The sequence below is a fragment of the Schistocerca nitens genome, chromosome 1 (genome assembly GCF_023898315.1).
Source record: "Schistocerca nitens isolate TAMUIC-IGC-003100 chromosome 1, iqSchNite1.1, whole genome shotgun sequence".
Classification (NCBI taxonomy): domain Eukaryota; kingdom Metazoa; phylum Arthropoda; class Insecta; order Orthoptera; family Acrididae; genus Schistocerca; species Schistocerca nitens.
The window spans coordinates 827,828,621-827,846,813 of NC_064614.1; the positions used below are offsets into that span (position 1 = coordinate 827,828,621).

Consider the following 18,193-nt stretch of genomic DNA (forward strand, 5'->3'; position numbering starts at 1 on the left):
CCGCCACTCTGTAGGCTACAAAACTCAATTTTTCAATATCTTCTCCGTCCAGTGCGACGGCCTGGACACCGGCACTGCACCGCTCTACTGGTCGACGTCGGAGCCAACGTCTTGGTGCATAAACAACCTCCCCCTCATCCACGTACTGCTTCCCACGGAGTGCAGCCTTCAAAGGGCCAAACTGATGGAAGTAGGAAGGTGCGAGATCCGGGCTGTAGCGTGGGTGGCGAAGAACACTCCAGTGAAATCTTGTGAGCTTCACTCGGGTGCGCAGCTTTGTGTTGGACCTTACGTTCTCTTGGAGTAGGAGATGTTCGTTTGCATTTTTGGGGCGACGAACACAGTGAAGTCGTTCCTTGAATTACCTGCGGACAGCACAAAATACTTCAGAGTTGTTCTTTGCACCAAGAGGAAGAACATCAAAGAGAATAGCCTCTTCAGAGTGCCAGAAGACCGTCGCCATGACTTTACCGGCTGATGGTGCAGTTGGAAATCTTTTCTTCTGAGGAGAGATGGTATGGCGCGATTCCGTGGACTGCAGTTTTGTTTTCGGTTCGAAGTGAGGTACCCATGTTTCATCGCCTGTGACAATGTTCGACAAAAAATAGTCAGAATCAGCCTCTTAACACGCAAGCAATCCCGACAAATGGTCCTTCGTTGTTCTTTATTGTCCTCTGTTAGGCGGCGAGGAAAGCAACGGGTACACAACTTTGAGCGCCCCAACTGGTGGACGAGTGTGTCGGCATTACCAACAGAGACGTCCAGTCGAGCAGCGATGTGTTTACTTGACTGTGAACCGTCGATTACCTAAAATGAGAGTGTCCGCATGTTCTGACATTCCAGCAGTCACAGCTGTGTACGGTCGGCCGGCACGCGGGAGGTGAGACGGGTTTGCGCGATCTTGCTGCGATGATGTCAGACGCCTCGCCCAACGACTCAGCGTGGTTTCTTTCGCTACCACATCTCCGAACACATTCTGCAAGCGCCTATCAATATCTGCGATGCTCTGGTTTTCAGCAAAAAGAAACTCAATGACAGCTCTCTGCCTGGAACGCTCTTCCGTCACAGGCGACAGTTTGTAGTCTACGTATAGCGCTGCAACCTATGGGAACTACTTGAAACTACAGGGGCTAAAGCGGGAATATTCAGCGATGTTCCACAAAAAAATTCCGCATTTTTTCAACTGAAATTGGCTGATAAAAACTGTGTTGCATTGCTTATCGAAGGCCCCTCATATATAATATATATAGTTACACTCATCTGTAGGTGTTTAGTAAAGGCGATTCAGATGAAAAGGTCTTGCACTCAAAATGGCACTAATCAGTAATATCAGTAGCATGATGTTTTTGGGCGACTCGTTTTTTCCCTCGCAATGGTCTCCCTGGTTAGTGAAGTTATTCTGTCACTTCCTTAATGTCTTTTCTTTTTCTCTGATGCCATTTATTTACTTTTTCTGTTTGGCGTCTTGTAAGGCTTTTATCTTGGTTTTCTTGTTTGCTTCGATTATAGGTTTACAGACCTTCTGATTAACAGCGCATTTTTTACCACAAATAACTTATCTGGAAGTATCTTTCTATGCCTAAAAATGTATCTAAAGTAACAAGGCGGACACAACACAACATAGTTATGAAAGCAGTGTTCTTGTGGGGTTGAAACGCACATTTTAAAGAGAGAAAGAAATCTAATTAGGAAAATTTTAAATCCACATTATATTGAAGAAGGAAGATACAGACTACTAGTGAAAGGAAGAATACCAACATTTTTCGGATATAAGTGTTATTAAAACAATGAGGGTTGGAACTTTAATAGTGGCAACTATTTGTTTATAGCTCGTACGAAATAGATACGTTTTTCAAAGTATAAAGTATAACTGACCTTCAAAGTAGTCACCAGCATTGTGTATAACCCGTTGACAGCGATGTGGCAGTCGTAGGATACTCTTAGCAGTGCCAGTTGTGTTCACAGTTCGAGCGGCGCGGCCTATTGCCCGACGAATTTGTAACAGTTCTGAAGCGAATGCCTTGAAGTGTTTCCTTCAGTTTAGAAATCGAGTTGAACTCACGAGGGCTTAAGTCAGGGGAGTGCAGTTGGTGGTATAGGATGTAGCAGTCCCATCAGTCAAACAAATCAGTAACACAAAATTGTTAAGACTTTCGTGGCCACTTATTGACAAACTGCCTATTAGCTTCTGTCTCGGGTTCTTCGGCCGACGTTCATCTAATGATTTTTCTGACGTTTCGCCAGCACGAGTGGCTGACAATTGTCAAAGCTTCACCCTCCATTGCCGGTGGTGAACTCCCCACCGGCAATGGAGGGTGAAGCTTTGACAATGTCAGCCACTCGTGCTGGCGAAACGTCAGAAAAATCATTAGATGAACGTCGGCCGAAGAACCTGAGACAGAAGCCAATAGGCAGTTTGTCAAATCAGTAACAGCTTGCACTGTACAAGCTTAAGCATTGTCCTGAAAAATGATAGTCAGGTTATGCAGAAAGTGTCATCACTGCTGTCTCTAAGCTGGTCGTAGGTTGTGATCCAAAAATGAACAGTGACGACACTTTCTGCAAGACCTGACCATCATTTTGAAGGACAATTCTGAAGCACGTACAGTGCAAGCTGTTACTGATTTGTTTGACTGATGGGGCTGGTAAGTGCTATACACCTACTGCACTCCCCTGACTTCAGCCCTCGTGAGTTCAACTTGATTTCTAAACTGAAGGAAATACTTCACGGCTTTCGCTTCAGAACTGCTACAAATTCGTCGGGCAATAGACTGCGTCGCTCGAACTGTGAACACAATTGGCACTGCTAAGAGTCTCCTACGACTTCCACATCGCTGGCAACGGGTTATATACAATGCGGTGACTACTTTGAAGGTCAGTAAAACTTTGAAACACGTATCTGTTTCGTACGAGCTATAAACAAATAGTTGCCACTATTAAAGTACCAACTCCCGTATATATATATATATATATATATATATATATATATATATATATATATATATATATATATATATATATATACACTCATGGAAATTGAAATAAGAACACCGTGAATTCATTGTCCCAGGAAGGGGAAACTTTATTGACACATTCCTGGGGTCAGATACATCACATGATCACACTGACAGAACCACAGGCACATAGACACAGGCAACAGAGCATGCACAATGTCGGCACTAGTACAGTGTATATCCACCTTTCGCAGCAATGCAGGCTGCTATTCTCCCATGGAGACGATCGTAGAGATGCTGAATGTAGTCCTGTGGAACGGCTTGCCATGCCATTTCCACCTGGCGCCTCAGTTGGACCAGCGTTCGTGCTGGACGTGCAGACCGCGTGAGACGACGCTTCATCCAGTCCCAAACATGCTCAATGGGGGACAGATCCGGAGATCTTGCTGGCCAGGGTAGTTGACTTACACCTTCTAGAGCACGTTGGGTGGCACGGGATACATGCGGACGTGCATTGTCCTGTTGGAACAGCAAGTTCCCTTGCCGGTCTAGGAATGGTAGAACGATGGGTTCGATGACGGTTTGGATGTACCGTGCACTATTCAGTGTCCCCTCGACGATCACCAGTGGTGTACGGCCAGTGTAGGAGATCGCTCCCCACACCATGATGCCGGGTGTTGGCCCTGTGTGCCTCGGTCGTATGCAGTCCTGATTGTGGCGCTCACCTGCACGGCGCCAAACACGCATACGACCATCATTGGCACCAAGGCAGAAGCGACTCTCATCGCTGAAGACGACACGTCTCCATTCGTCCCTCCATTCACGCCTGTCGCGACACCACTGGAGGCGGGCTGCACGATGTTGGGGCGTGAGCGGAAGACGGCCTAACGGTGTGCGGGACCGTAGCCCAGCTTCATGGAGACGGTTGCGAATGGTCCTCGCCGATACCCCAGGAGCAACAGTGTCCCTAATTTGCTGGGAAGTGGCGGTGCGGTCCCCTACGGCACTGCGTAGGATCCTACGGTCTTGGCGTGCATCCGTGCGTCGCTGCGGTCCGGTCCCAGGTCGACGGGCACGTGCACCTTCCGCCGACCACTGGCGACAACATCGATGTACTGTGGAGACCTCACGCCCCACGTGTTGAGCAATTCGGCGGTACGTCCACCCGGCCTCCCGCATGCCCACTATACGCCCTCGCTCAAAGTCCGTCAACTGCACATACGGTTCACGTCCACGCTGTCGCGGCATGCTACCAGTGTTAAAGACTGCGATGGAGCTCCGTATGCCACGGCAAACTGGCTGACACTGACGGCGGCGGTGCACAAATGCTGCGCAGCTAGCGCCATTCGACGGCCAACACCGCGGTTCCTGGTGTGTCCGCTGTGCCGTGCGTATGATCATTGCTTGTACAGCCCTCTCGCAGTGTCCGGAGCAAGTATGGTGGGTCTGACACACCGGTGTCAATGTGTTCTTTTTTCCATTTCCAGGAGTGTATATATGTGTGTGTGTGCGTGTCTTCTTTCCGAAAGAACAGACAACGTTTTCTGATCAAGTAGCCATTATGAACTATCACACAAAGGATTCACAGACCTTGGCTGCAAGCGGGTATTGATTGACATCATTGTGAAAAGTTGCAGATTTGTGTCGGACCAGGATTCGAGTCCGGGTCTGCTGCTTACTAGGCAGATGCTCTGACCATTAAGCAATCCTGACACAGTGGTCATCTGCGCGGACTATACTAGTGCGTCCCCCGTCAGATCCAAATTCTCAACGTATCCGCGGACTACGAATGTAGTGCCGTCTGGCCATTATTCTCATTACTCGCGGAATTTCGCCGATTCCCGTGAGAGCTCGAGCTTGGTGTGCATTCGCACTGAAGAGATCATTAGCCGTCCTCACCTGAATTATATATCTGGTCTCTCTTCTATAAGACATGTCCGAAAGAACAGACACCACATATGTTGACTTACAATTAATCACACGTATGCAACAATGTCTGTGAAGAATGTTCTTTAGCTACGGTAAACAGAGATGAATTACGCATTTTCCTTCCTTTTAGGGACGGTCAGAGGACGTGAGTCACTTACGTTGTAGTCGCCCAGGGTGATCTGGAAGAGCGCCATCCAGGTGGTGGGGTAGGAGTGGTAGAGCGACGTCTTCACGCCGGGGAAGCCCTTGTACAGGAAGTAGAAGGACTGAGAGAAGCCGAACAGCACCACCGTGTAGATCATGCCGAACGTCAACATGTCGCCGGTGATCATCGAGTACACCATCGTCACGAACGGACCAGTCAGCCGGATGGCCCTGCAACCACGTTAGTAAATGACGTCTCTGGACTACGCGCCTAGTATACCAAGCCCTGGAAAATAAATGTTGCCAAAAAATAACGAGCTGTCATGTTTGGCTTAATGTTCTAAGTTAACTTTGGTTTGACAATGTAATAAGTCGTATTGTGCAGATACTTTAAGGTCACATAAAAGTCAACATCGTTTATAGTTTGTAATGGATAAATATGGCGATTAGTTTCTGCAGTTTCGTACGAAATTTATGGACGTTTTTGATCACAATGATCGTCTGCGGCTGCTAATGGGCTGTCTTCGGATTCACTTTCACGCTAGTTGCCCTGTACCGTGGAAGGTTGCAAGCTGTTTGGCTTGCCTCCTTCCAGTTATGCTAAATTTATCCACCCGTTATCAGGACTGGCGACGGGCAGGGCACTTTAGTTCCACCTGTTTAAAGTGTGCTTATGGTAATTTATTAAAGGGAAAAGTATTTTAGAAAATTTCAGTGGTCATTGGTAAGGGGACTAATAGTTTCAGTCTGCGAATACGTGAGAAATGCACAGCTCGCACACTCCTCCGAATGCGGTAGGTGTGTCGTGGGCACTCACAGCTTTCTGCTGACTTGCGCGTGTTAACTGGCCACTGACGGTAGCTTATGGAAGCTGACTGTCCTTTTTACTAAGTCGGGGTTAGCGGCCTGTGTGACGACTCGGGTCTTGAGATTGCAGTTTCAATTGCTTGCTGCGACACCACAATTTATGAAGGAAAAGTACAAGTCTTGGAATGTAGTTTGGTCTCGGCAAATTCGGAAGTGTTAAACTACGCTCTTATTCACACATTGCCGGCTGATGTCAGACGGGAATTTCTAGACGAGGAAGATGTGTTCTGACTGGCCCGTGACTGACGACATTCCGGGGTGCGGATTTGTTAAACGTGGTATTGACACACTATTGGCGGAAAAGAGTTACATTTTTTTTCTGATTGGCGTTTGCGGACAGATTGGCGCAAACCGCCACATGAGGAGCTGGTGGAAGAAAAAGACACACTCTTGGTTTCATGGTGGATGGAGACAGGTCGCTGGCTGGAGACGTCGTGGCGTTTGGAAGTGTTCGAGTCCTGACGAGCGAGATTCTGAGTCTCCACTACGACCACGGTCCTCCAACTCACCGCCTCAGCAGACTGGTGAGAGTATACAGCAGCACGGTTCACTAGGTGGAGTTTAAAGGTATACAGGAAGCGTACCATTGCCACAGTTCTGCTAAAGCCGACTCATGAATTAGTATCGTTTGTTGTGGGATTCAGTCGACCACTGGAGTTTCTAAATTAGTTGTATTGGATTAATGATTTAATGTGCACCTAGGATACGGGAGCCATCCCTCCTCTTGTCTATCTTGTTAGTTGTCGTCGGCAGTTAACTTTATTTTTCGTGGATTGATGATGCAAATACTTTGTAGTCGGTTAATGTAATAATAACTTCCATTTTTAGTTGAAGGAGCACGTAGTTCCCTTCAATTTACTGATTTATTCCATTGGTTGAATGGATAACTATATAGTAGGATTATTGCAATTATCAACCTTATGATTCTGTATTAAGGCCATTTCAAGATAGCGATTCCGTTGCGTAATTTACGGCTAACATGGAGTCTTTAGGGGAGTAGGACAGAGTCTGGGTAGGTCCATTACTCTGATAGGTTTCACAGTCTCACACATTGCGGTATATTGCAACCATATCAAAGCGGAACTGCCAACTAGCACAGCCATTCTCTCATTCTGAAACAAATTTAGTATACACATGCTTTAGTCTTCCCACACACATTAATACAGTCATTTATAACAGTAAACTCTCATAAATGCAAATCCATCAGTAGTATCCTTCCATAAGTGAGAAGTTTCAAACTTTGGTCAGGAAGTAAAACGTTTCACCGCCCATCATATTTTTCCCTGGAGAAAGGTACGGATCATAATTTTCTGTCACTTCCATAGATGCCCTTAGCCCTATGTGATATTGGTAAAACCCTTTATCGGTGGTATACCTTTTAATATTCCAGATGGAGGTAGCAGACTGGTTAAGATGCAGAGCCCATCACCACCCATGGTTGAACCTCTGGATGTTGTGGAACAAGTGCTTACCAATTTAACTGTAGGATATGAACAACAGTAGGATCGAAATTTACGTACTGTCTGTCTTTAGAATCTGTCAGTGGTTCGTCATCACAGTTCGCCCCATAAAGTGTATGCAGAATGTCGTGGCCAGTGGAAGCGCAGTCGGCAGGGCATGTGTGGGAGAACGTTAGTGGTGGGGGTTGCAGGCAGGCAGTCATCACGTTGCAGGAGAAATGCTGAGTGCTGGAGGGGACTTGCCGTTCTATACTAAAGCCTACACTCATATTTTTTTACAAATATTAATTGGAGTCTCTTCATGCCCACACTGACATGCTGACCCTTCGAAAAGATCTACTGTCACCTCTGCTATGAATAGTATCTCAAAATGCAACAAAAGCCGCGATTTATTTTTGCCTGACTTGTTAACCACTTATAACTTTCAGAGAAACATTTAGAGTGCTGAATCTTGAGTGTATTTGCTTCTTTTGCTAAAGCACAGTGTTTATACAATGTTACCTCACAAATATGGTGTACAACTGCGACTGCGAGAGAATTCTGAAACAGTGGTTTATTAAGTTTATTAAATCTGTAGTTAGTGGAACAACACAGCAGATAATGAAGTTTCACATAATAATTATTTGGCAAAACACTCTTCTCTTTGCGTGCTATCATTTGCCAGAATTCCTTTTCGATTTCTCAAACCGTTATTGCAATACGACGAATGTTATAGATATTTCATTTTGGCTTTACCGGCTGCACTTGGGATCGGAAATGAGTGCGCTACATAAGATTAGTTTCCTCGAGATTGGTGGCAGATGGAGACCTCTACCCAGGCCTAAGGAAAAATTCAGTATTTTAGCTAAATTTCATACACAGCAACATATTATATAATATGCACTAAACACGAATCCTTGGCGACCCCTATTTTTCATTGCAACTTTTACCAAACCATCAACGAAGTGATGGGCACGTCGTCATGAAGCCGACATATAACCCTACAAGTAACGCAAAAATGATTTTTTTTAATGAATAGTTTCTGTAAAATTGTTTGAGAAAGACTTCAGGGTGTGCGCCTCGATTGTCATCGCAGCGCGTCTCCAACCGGCTGAAAGCGGCCAAACAGTGTTGACCTCTCCTTCCGAACAAACGGATGAACTCGCCCAGTGCTTAGGACGAAAGTTTGTCACTGTGTACCAGCCACCGTAACTGCACGTTTTCTAAAGGGTATCTCTAAGATGTTCGATGGAGTTGTAAATTGCAGTTGTCATCTCTCACAGTCTGAGAAACAACTACCATCCCACTCTCTAACACATAGTTGTCTGCTATACGCAGTTGTATGTGGATTGCAGCGCTGCTGGTTCGCGAATGACTGTTTTGTGCTGTACTGTTATGATAAAAACATTCAGCTGTTGTACCAAGTGATTTATGTTGTTCCTGGGTCCCCGCTATATTTTCTTAATTTGTGAAATGCGAGGGATTATCTGTATATAATCTGAACCGTTCTTAAACGAATCAGCTCCGGAAAGTTTAGTAGACTCGACATCTGTATGTTAGGTAACAGAGGTTTTAGGATCACAGTTTCCGTCCGATTGAAACATTACTCATCAAATGGTTCAAATGGCTCTGAGCACTATGGGACTCAACTGCTGAGGTCATTAGTCCCCTAGAACTTAGAACTAGTTAAACCTAACTAACCTAAGGACATCACAAACATCCATGCCCGAGGCAGGATTCGAACCTGCGACCGTAGCGGTCTTGCGGTTCCAGACTGCAGCGCCTTTAACCGCACGGCCACTTCGGCCGGCCATTACTCATCAAGGAATTGTGTTAGTAATGGTTCTGAGGGAAGTTAGAAACAATCGGCGTTTGTGTATTGGTTTTTCTTAAACATTAACTACTCAAAATAGTATGTTTTTGAAATTAAGAGCTACTGTGTAGTCGGAAATCTAAGTTTTCTAGGTGTTGCGTCAATCTAGAGAGTAGGCTGCTCAAAAATTACTTGTGCGTCCTATCTTAGGATGTTGCTCTTATGCGTGTGGTACTCATAGCATACAGGAATAACAGGGCCCAATGAATGTGTACAAGGAAGGGCAGCACGAATGGTAACAAGTTTGGTGACTTACCGGAGAGCGTCACGGACAAGCTGAAAAATCTGAATTGACAGACCCATGAAGAAAGATGCCAGTCATCCTTCTCGAGCCTTATTTCAAAGTTTCAAATTCCAGTATTAAGCGAAGAATCTAGAGACGTTATTCTGCCAATCCACTGTGGGTTGCTCCCGTAGCGACCACGAATGTAAGGCTAGACTATTTACAGCTCGTACAGAGGAGTGTAAACAGTCATTCTTTCCCACTTCAATCGCGGCAATTCTATGGTAAGTACCCTCTGCCATGCACTTCAGAATAGTCTGCAGAGTATGCGTGGAGACATAATTGTCGATCATTGTCACAGATTAAAACCGAATTCTAGTAGTTTCAAATGGCTTCACTGAGACCAGCCGTCAACAGAACAGCAAATATGTTTTGACAGTGACAGGACGGTTGCGTCGCGTTATTTGCTGATCAAGCGCAGCGCTGTCATATCTCAACATCTGAAGTCAACCTATTCTCGACGAATTTATCAACGTTATGGTGGTGTACTCTGTGCTTTTCTGCCTTCCTAAACTTTCTTTTATTACTAATGACCTCATCGTTGACGGGACGTTAAAGCCTAACCTTCCAACTTCCTTAGGACTGGACGCTTGAGTGCTGAGGTCATTCCCGCAACCCGCCCCTCACAGGCTGACCGAACAACGTGGTTCCAGGGGTTGTTATAAGGTATTTTTGAAGTTGTTAGGCAGTATCCATACATCCCATCTATCCTTGTGGGCTGATCTGTCTCGTTACAGCAATTCCACAACAGAATAGTGATACTTTGCGCACATTAATATCAGCGGCTGCAGTTTGCTGTATGAAAGGTATTTCCCTTGTGACATGTGTGCTTCCTCGTGCAGGATTGAACAGTGTCCACGTATGAGAATTACTGTCTGTGTAACATTATATCACACCAATATCCTCTTTATTCTAAGAAGTCAGCTAGTAAGAGGAAAAGCCAGTAGATGGAGTATAGGATGTTTGTCCATTTCTTACGTACTCAAGGCTTCGCTCTATAAAATAAGGCCAACAGCTGCCCCCCCCCCCGCCCCCCCTCTCCTTGTATCGAAATAGACTAACACATCGGACTTTATCAAAAATATCGATATGGATCTTCTCGAGTTGCGATGTGGTCGCAGCAAGATTTTTCCAGCGATGCAAGAAAGTACTTATTCAGGGTGTATCATAATTAACGGCGTAAACGCACACAGGTGAAAATATGAGATACAAGAAGCAAAAACGTCTGAGTAAGTATGGGCTCTAAAACGCATGCTTAAGAGCCATGAACACGTCTTCATCTTCGATACTGTGAAAGAAATCTCTATTACTGCAAGATCGTTACTTTCCATATTTTCGGAGCAGGTAATATGGACCAATACAAGAAAAAATGTCCAGTAGACAGGGGGTCTAAAGTGCTTACCAAAAGCTATGATCACTTATTCAGTAGAAGAGATGTGTTTCACTGTAGCGAAGATGAACAAGTGCTCATAGCTCTTAAGGTATGAGCTTTAGAGCCCATGTGTACCGATAATTCTTTTTTTTACTTCTAGTTCAGTGTACTTTCAACTGTATGACATCGTTAGTTATGGTACACGATGTATATTTCAGCCCCATTACGGATCACAAAATTTTTTCAATACACCGTATAATTAATTTCGATTCGTAATAACCATCTTCAGCCCTAAGTACACAGAGTGTTAATCATATCCTGTCGGCATGTGTAAAAATGGTACGGTCACAAAAAGAGTCAAATAAGCTTCATCATACAGAGCCAATTCAGTATGTATATGACGAAGTACATGTAGCTCGTTATTATTACACCGCAGTTATTATTGCGTATGCCGACTGGATACGATTAAAAACTGTGTACTTAGGTCTGAAATGGTTATTACGAACCGAATTAAATAAAACTTGTAATAATGGCTGGCTCTGAGCACTATGGGACTTAACTTCTGAGGTCATCAGTCCCCTAGAACTTAGAACTACTTAAACCTAACTAACCTAAGGACATCACACACGGCCATGCCCGAGGCAGGATTCGAACCTTCGACCGTAGCAGTCGCGCTGTTCCGGACTGAAGCGCCTAGAACCGCTCGGCCACACCAAAACTTATAATACATAACTTGAATAAAATATATTTATTAGGCTAGTGGTGATATCGAAAACTAAACCGCATTGCATCTGTCACCATTCGGACAAGCTGTGATGGATGAGACTCACCCCGCGAAGAACATGAGCAGAAACCAGGAGCCGGGCACTGCGAACTGCAGGATGGCCTCCTCCGTTCGCTTGTCGCCCATGACGCGTAGCGGGATACACGCCAGGATCATCAGGTTTGACGCCAGGAAGATGGCCTTGTCGGGAGCGTGCGACTGCAACACGCGAACACCGCCGCGCTGGGCTCATTCAGCCGTTCTCGTACATTAGAGAAACGAAGGATATCATCCAGATCTCAAGTCATCAGTAAACAGACTCGCATCGATGTAGATTTTTTTAGGTAGACTGCCACCCAGAAGCTCGAAACCTTACTTTTGCTATTCAGTAAACTTCCTGCTTAACAGATCTTGCTGCAGCTATGGCGCGAAGCACTTCAGAGAAGCGGTGTTTCCTCGACATGACGTGCTCACTCCTGAATTTTGCTGTGCTATATCACGCCAACTTATCCCGAGCCTCCAGTTTGCACTGAATGAAATCTTTGGAAGATTAGGTCTATAATGTGAGAAGATATTTGTGCAGTAATCGCTATTAACTATATCGACGAGCTAGTATAGAGTGACTTGCGAGGTTGGGACATGACATGGTATTTGATGGAATCCGCTCATGTACACTATTGGCCATTAAAATTGCTACACCACGAAAATGACGTGCTACAGACGCGAAATTTAACCGATAAGAAGAAGATGCTGTGATATGCAAATGATGAGCTTTTCAGAGCATTCACACAAGGTTGGCGCCACGCCGGTGGCGACACCTACAACGTGCTGACATGAGGAAAGTTTCCAACCGATTTCTCATACACAAACAGCAGTTGACCGGCGTTGCCTGATGAAACGTTGTTGTGATGCCTCGTGTAAGGAGGAGAAATGCGTACCTTCACGTTACTACTTTGATAAAGGTCGGATTGTAGCCTATCGCGATTGCGGTTTATCGTATCGCGACATTGCTGCTCGCGTTGGTCGAGATCCAATGACTGTTAGCAGAATATGGAATCGGTGGGTTCAGGAGGGTAATACGGAACGCCGTGCTGGATCCCAACGGCCTCGTATCACTAGCAGTCGAGATGACAGGCATCTTATCCGCATGGCTGTAACGGATCGTGCAGCCACGTCTCGATCCCTGAGTCAACAGATGGGGATGTTTTCAAGACAACAACCATCTGTACGAACAGTTCAGCGACGTTTGCAGCAGCATGGACTATCAGCTCGCAGACCATGGCTGCGGTTACCCTTGACGCTGCATCACAGACAGGAGCGCCTGCGATGGTGTACTCAACGACGAACCTGGGTGCACGAATGGCAAAACGTCATTTTTTCTGATGAATCCAGCTTCTGTTTACAGCATCATGATGGTCGCATTAGTGTTTGGTGACATCGCGGTGAATGCACATTGGAAGCGTAAGCGTGTATTCGTCATCGCCATACTGGCGTATCACCCGGCGTGATGGTATGGGGTGCCACTGGTTTCACGTCTCGGTCACCTCTTGTTCACATTGACGGCACTTTGAACAGTGGACGTTACATTTCAGATGTGTTACGACCCGTGGCTCTACCCTTCATTCGATCCCTGCGAAACCCTACATTTCAGCAGGATAATGCACGACCGCATGTTGCAGGTCCTGTACGGGCCTTTCTGGATACAGAAAATGTTCGACTGTTGCCCGGCCCTGGCCAGCACATTCTCCATATATCTCACCAATTGAAAACGTCTGATCAATGGTGGCCGAGCAACTGGTTCGTCACAATACGCCAGTCACTGCTCTTGATGAACTGTGGTATCGCGTTGAAGCTGCATGGGCAGCTGTACCTGTACACGCCATCTAAGCTCTGTTTGACTTAATGCCCAGGCGTATCAAGGCCGTTATTACGGCCAGAGATGGCTGTTCTGGGTACTGATTTTTCAGGATCTGTGCACCGAAATTGCGTGAAAATGTAATCACACGTCAGTTCTATTGTAATATATTTGTCCAATGAATACCCGTTTATCATCTGCATTTCTTCTTGGTGTAGCAGTTTTAATGGCCAGTAGTGTAGTTAACGAACATTGGTCTGATAGATACACCAGCCTGCATGTGGTTGAGCATTACTGCACCCACTTCGACGAATGGTGTGCTGCGTCCTCCACCTAATAACAGAAATAAACAGAAAAAGGTTTAATGACTCGGGTATGGACACAGCTGCAATGTCTTATTTCTTCGAGTCAGCGGTCACAAATGTCTTTTTTATGGGGCTCCAAAAATATGAAAACTGCATGCGGAGGGATCGGGACTCTATGGAGGATGTGTAAGGGCTGCAGCGGAGTGCAAAGAACAGGCACGCAAGCTCCGGGAAACTGATGACCACTGTTTCCCTTGACTGCAAGGCCCCGCAGCTCATTGACTTTCTGGAACACGGCGCCACAATCAACGCACAGCGGTACGCACCCACTTTGCAAAAATTGAAGCGCGCCATCAAGTCCAAAGGCCGGAGAATGCTGACGGACGGCATCATACTGTTGTAGGATAATGGTCGCCTACATGTTTGCAAGGTTGTTTCGAACGCCCACATGTTTCCATGGTTGTTTCGAATACGCTGCAGAAGTTTCGCTGTAGCCCTTACACGTCGTTCATAAAGTCCCGAGGTCTCCCCATACGATTTCGATATTTTTGGAGCCCTGTAGAAAGATGTTTATGGCCGTCGATTTGCTTCGGACAAAGAGATGCACACCTGGGCACGATCATTGTTCCGCAGGCAACAGCAAACATTTTACCGTGAAGGTATCGCTCGTTTCGTCTCACAGTGGGGTAAATGTGTTAACAGCTACGGCAATTACTTTTGAAATAATAGTTTACTTACCTTTCATCCATCTTATGAGTTTTCATTTGACTGCCCCTTATAATTTCGCTTGCAGATGATGAAAAAATCGCAGTTTATTAAAAATAGTATTTTAAATCCATAAAATGTTTATTGTCATATTAATTGGGTTAGGAACAAATATATATTTCTCGCCAACTTCGTTAACACTACATGGAGTACGGACATGAATTACCAATAATACTAACGCAAGAAAGGAATATGGAAATATTCTATGTAAGTCTGTGCACATTGTTCTACATTTCTACAGGGGAAAATTGTTTCTTAGTCATCCTAAACGGCATTCTTACAAGTAAGGCGAGTTCCCCCACCACGAGCGCTGCTCGCTTTTCAATTTACAGACAGGCTACACTTCCGCAACATTTCCTGTCCAGCTCTCTCACGTGAGTAGACAAGATAACTGAGCTAGTGTTTATATAGTGGAGTTATTTTCAGTTTATTAAGAGAGTACTTATTTGCAGTTGTTAATCGAGCTATTACGCAAAAAAGCTCAACAGCTGCAGCTGGCAACTGTTACCACATTGAAGAATTTGCTCGAAGTGTAACATGCTGTCAGTGTGTATTCGACAATATCGATTTCACTGTCTCCACTATCAATGGCTGGAATAATTTTCATAGTACGAGATGTTTTAAATGCAATACATCCCATGCTGAAGTGGTGAAACTGAGAAGCTTTGATAAGTGTATGAAAGAATGGGAAACTATCAAATACGGCACTAACTGATATAGTCAGTTAATATGGAGACAAGGGTATGATGGGAAACCGCTGTACAGCAACTAGACTTCATACATTAGACATGGAAAGAATTGATCCTGCTGAGACGCCTCAGAGCTGCAACCCCCAATCTACACAACCAATGTACCACATTCCTACAACAAACAGAACAGATTAAATAGCGTACAACGAAAATCCCAAACGACGCAGAATGTACAAAAACTGTCAAGGAAGAATTGAAGAGAGTAGCTGGAACACCGAAAACCCTATTTTATCGATACCCATTACTGAAGAAGAAATGAATAAGGCTATATATTCACTGAAAATGAAGATGGCTTGCCGTATTGGATCCTCTGTGTTCTGAGTATATATTACGCATCGGAACCCTTGCTTGAGACTGGCTTAAACAATTCCACATTGATACTCTGAGATCAGGAGAGATGCGCAAGCAAAATAGAAGAGACTATTGCCAGTGGAACTTAGCAATGGCGCAACAAGTTACCTCTCCATAGCACTCTCAAGTACAAGCTGTAAAGTGCTCGAAAGGCTCGTGTACATGATGTCCCAGAAGTATTGTGACAAACTACGAGGGGTTGTAGAGGGTGTCTTGAGGAACAAATCGACGATAGGAAACTGTGTTCAAAATAGTCATCCAATGACGCTACAGGCTGTCGAAGTTACAGGCACCAGTGCCTGCCACTAAGCCACTCCTGCGGCAGCAAACGTGACTTTGGTCACTGACAAACCGTAGATGGAACGTCCCAGAATGTTGTTTGTTATTCAGTGATCGCGACTGATTGCTAAACTCGCCAGTTGAGAAGATGGAGCTCGCTGCTGCATAGAGAGGTTGTACCTCGTATGAATGCGACGCTCTGTTGCCTCGGTGCACGACGGTTTTGAGCTTCGGTTTCCAAGTGCAGTTTATTTTTTCTCCTGGAACCCTCTAAGGTCTCCACTTTTCTTCGGCATACAGGAGAAAAAAAGGCTGCAGAGGGAAACCCGTGTCTGAAACTGTCATCCACCTTGGCAACACAAAATGACATTCATGGGAGACAAGAAGTGTCTATGCATCAGCTAGCACCGGCAATCGTCGCAATCAGTCGCGATCACTGAATAACAAACAACACTCTGGGACGTTCCGCCTGTGGTCCATCAACGTTCAAGTCACGTTTGACGCCGAGGGGTGGCCTAATAATAGGCGCCGGCGCCTGTAACTTCAGCGCTCTGTGACGTCCTTGGGTGACGTTTCCGGACAGGGGTTCCTGTCCTAAATTTGTTCACAAGACACCTTCTAAACCCCTCAAAGTTTGTCACAACATTTCTGGGACACCTTGTATAAAAGATTAGACAAGTAAGTCGTCTGCATTATTTTAAAACTAACAGCAGTTGTTGTGAAGAAATTAGTCTTTGACATTCCACATTGAATCAAGGTAACAGAATGGACCGAAACCGGCTGATATATGCGTGGGCTTGACTGCCACTTAGAACAGTAGTTGTGTCCATGGACTTTTGTGCTGCTTGCAATACAGTGTGGCTAGATGGATTCGTGCTGAAGTTAAAGAAAACGATTCCATGCTCAAAACCTGCCAGCCTCGTGGAAAATATGATACGAAATTGGTTCATTAGAGGCACTATAGATATGGAGAGAGAGTGGTAGGGAAACGTGGAAGGGAAAGGATGGCAGATACAGTAATTTTCAGACTTGACATCCTCAGAACTATGGCCAGAGCAAATTATTGGTGAGAGCAGTTACCGCGGCATAACGTTACTGGCGGAATGCTGCTCAGACGGAGATTATACCTTACTGGCTGCTGACAGGTGGTGGAGGTGGATGCGCTAAACCATTCTACACTTTTGAAGTGCGCACGATACCACTGCTAGATGCAGTTTGGACTGACCAGCTGCTTGAGGAAGCTGAGCAGCCCCTGGTTCTTGATCTCCTCGCCCTGCTGCAGGATGACGTAGGAGAGCACGCCGCCCACGGTGGCCAGCTCTGCACAGTAGCGCGCCACGCTGCCCCAGTCGGTGAGCCCGAGCAGCGGCTCCTCGTGGTCCTTGGGGCGCAGGTAGATGGCCGTGCTCAGGAACAGCAGGTGCAGCGCCAGGATCGCCAGCCGCTTCAGGAACTGCATCTGCCGAACGACAGCACCACCTCAGCCTCTGGCACTTGCTCTGCCTGAGTCACTTCAGTTAGCTCTCGGAGGAAACGTAACTGAGGTGACACGCAAAGGCGAACATGTCCACAATTTGAAACAGTGAGGTACAAAATGAAATGTCCCATGATACGAGCCTATAGAAATACATGGTTCAGAGCAAACACGAACCTGTCAACACTTAACTTTCATACAAAGAAAAACTTGCCCTTTACAGCCAATAGGAGGTGATGATTCAAGTCACGTGATTTCTATTCCAGTCACCGACAGAGGTTCCCACACATAGCGCCTGTTAACATCATTCTGTGCAATATTGTTGCATAGTACCAATATTCCCCACCCCCCCCCCACCCCCCCTGTGAACCATGAACCTTGCCGTTGGTGGGGAGGCTTGTGTGCCTCAGCGATGCAGATAGCCATACCGTAGGTGCAACTGGAACGGAGGGGTATCTGTTGAGAGGCCAGACAAACGCGTGGTTCCTGAAGACGGGCAGCAGCCTTTTCAGTAGTTGTAGGGGCAACAGTCTGGATGATTGACTGATCTGGCCTTGCAACACTAACCAAAACGGCCTTGCTGTGCTGGTACTGCGAACGGCTGAAAGCAAGGGGAAACTACAGCCGTAATTTTTCCCGAGGGCATGCAGCTTTACTGTATGGTTAAATGATGATGGCGTCCTCTTGGGTAAAATATTCCGGAGGTAAAATAGTCCTCCATTCGGATCTCCGGGCGGGGACTACTCAAGAGGACGTCGTTAACAGGAGAAAGAAAACTGGCGTCCTACGGA

The 18,193-nt window shown here is 45.8% G+C and overlaps 1 protein-coding gene across 1 annotated transcript in view; it reads right to left on the reverse strand.

The window, feature by feature from the left end:
* The window catches only part of LOC126205909 (transient receptor potential cation channel subfamily V member 4), a 247,344-nt gene that overhangs the window by 109,387 nt on the left and 119,764 nt on the right, over positions 1 to 18,193 (reverse strand). Inside the window, exons 8-10 of the mRNA XM_049938875.1 lie at positions 17,154 to 17,387; positions 11,692 to 11,843; positions 5,042 to 5,258 (exon numbers count right to left, since the gene is read on the reverse strand). Coding sequence (XP_049794832.1) covers positions 5,042 to 5,258; positions 11,692 to 11,843; positions 17,154 to 17,387 — 603 coding nt within the window. The remainder of the gene's footprint in view (positions 1 to 5,041; positions 5,259 to 11,691; positions 11,844 to 17,153; positions 17,388 to 18,193) is intronic.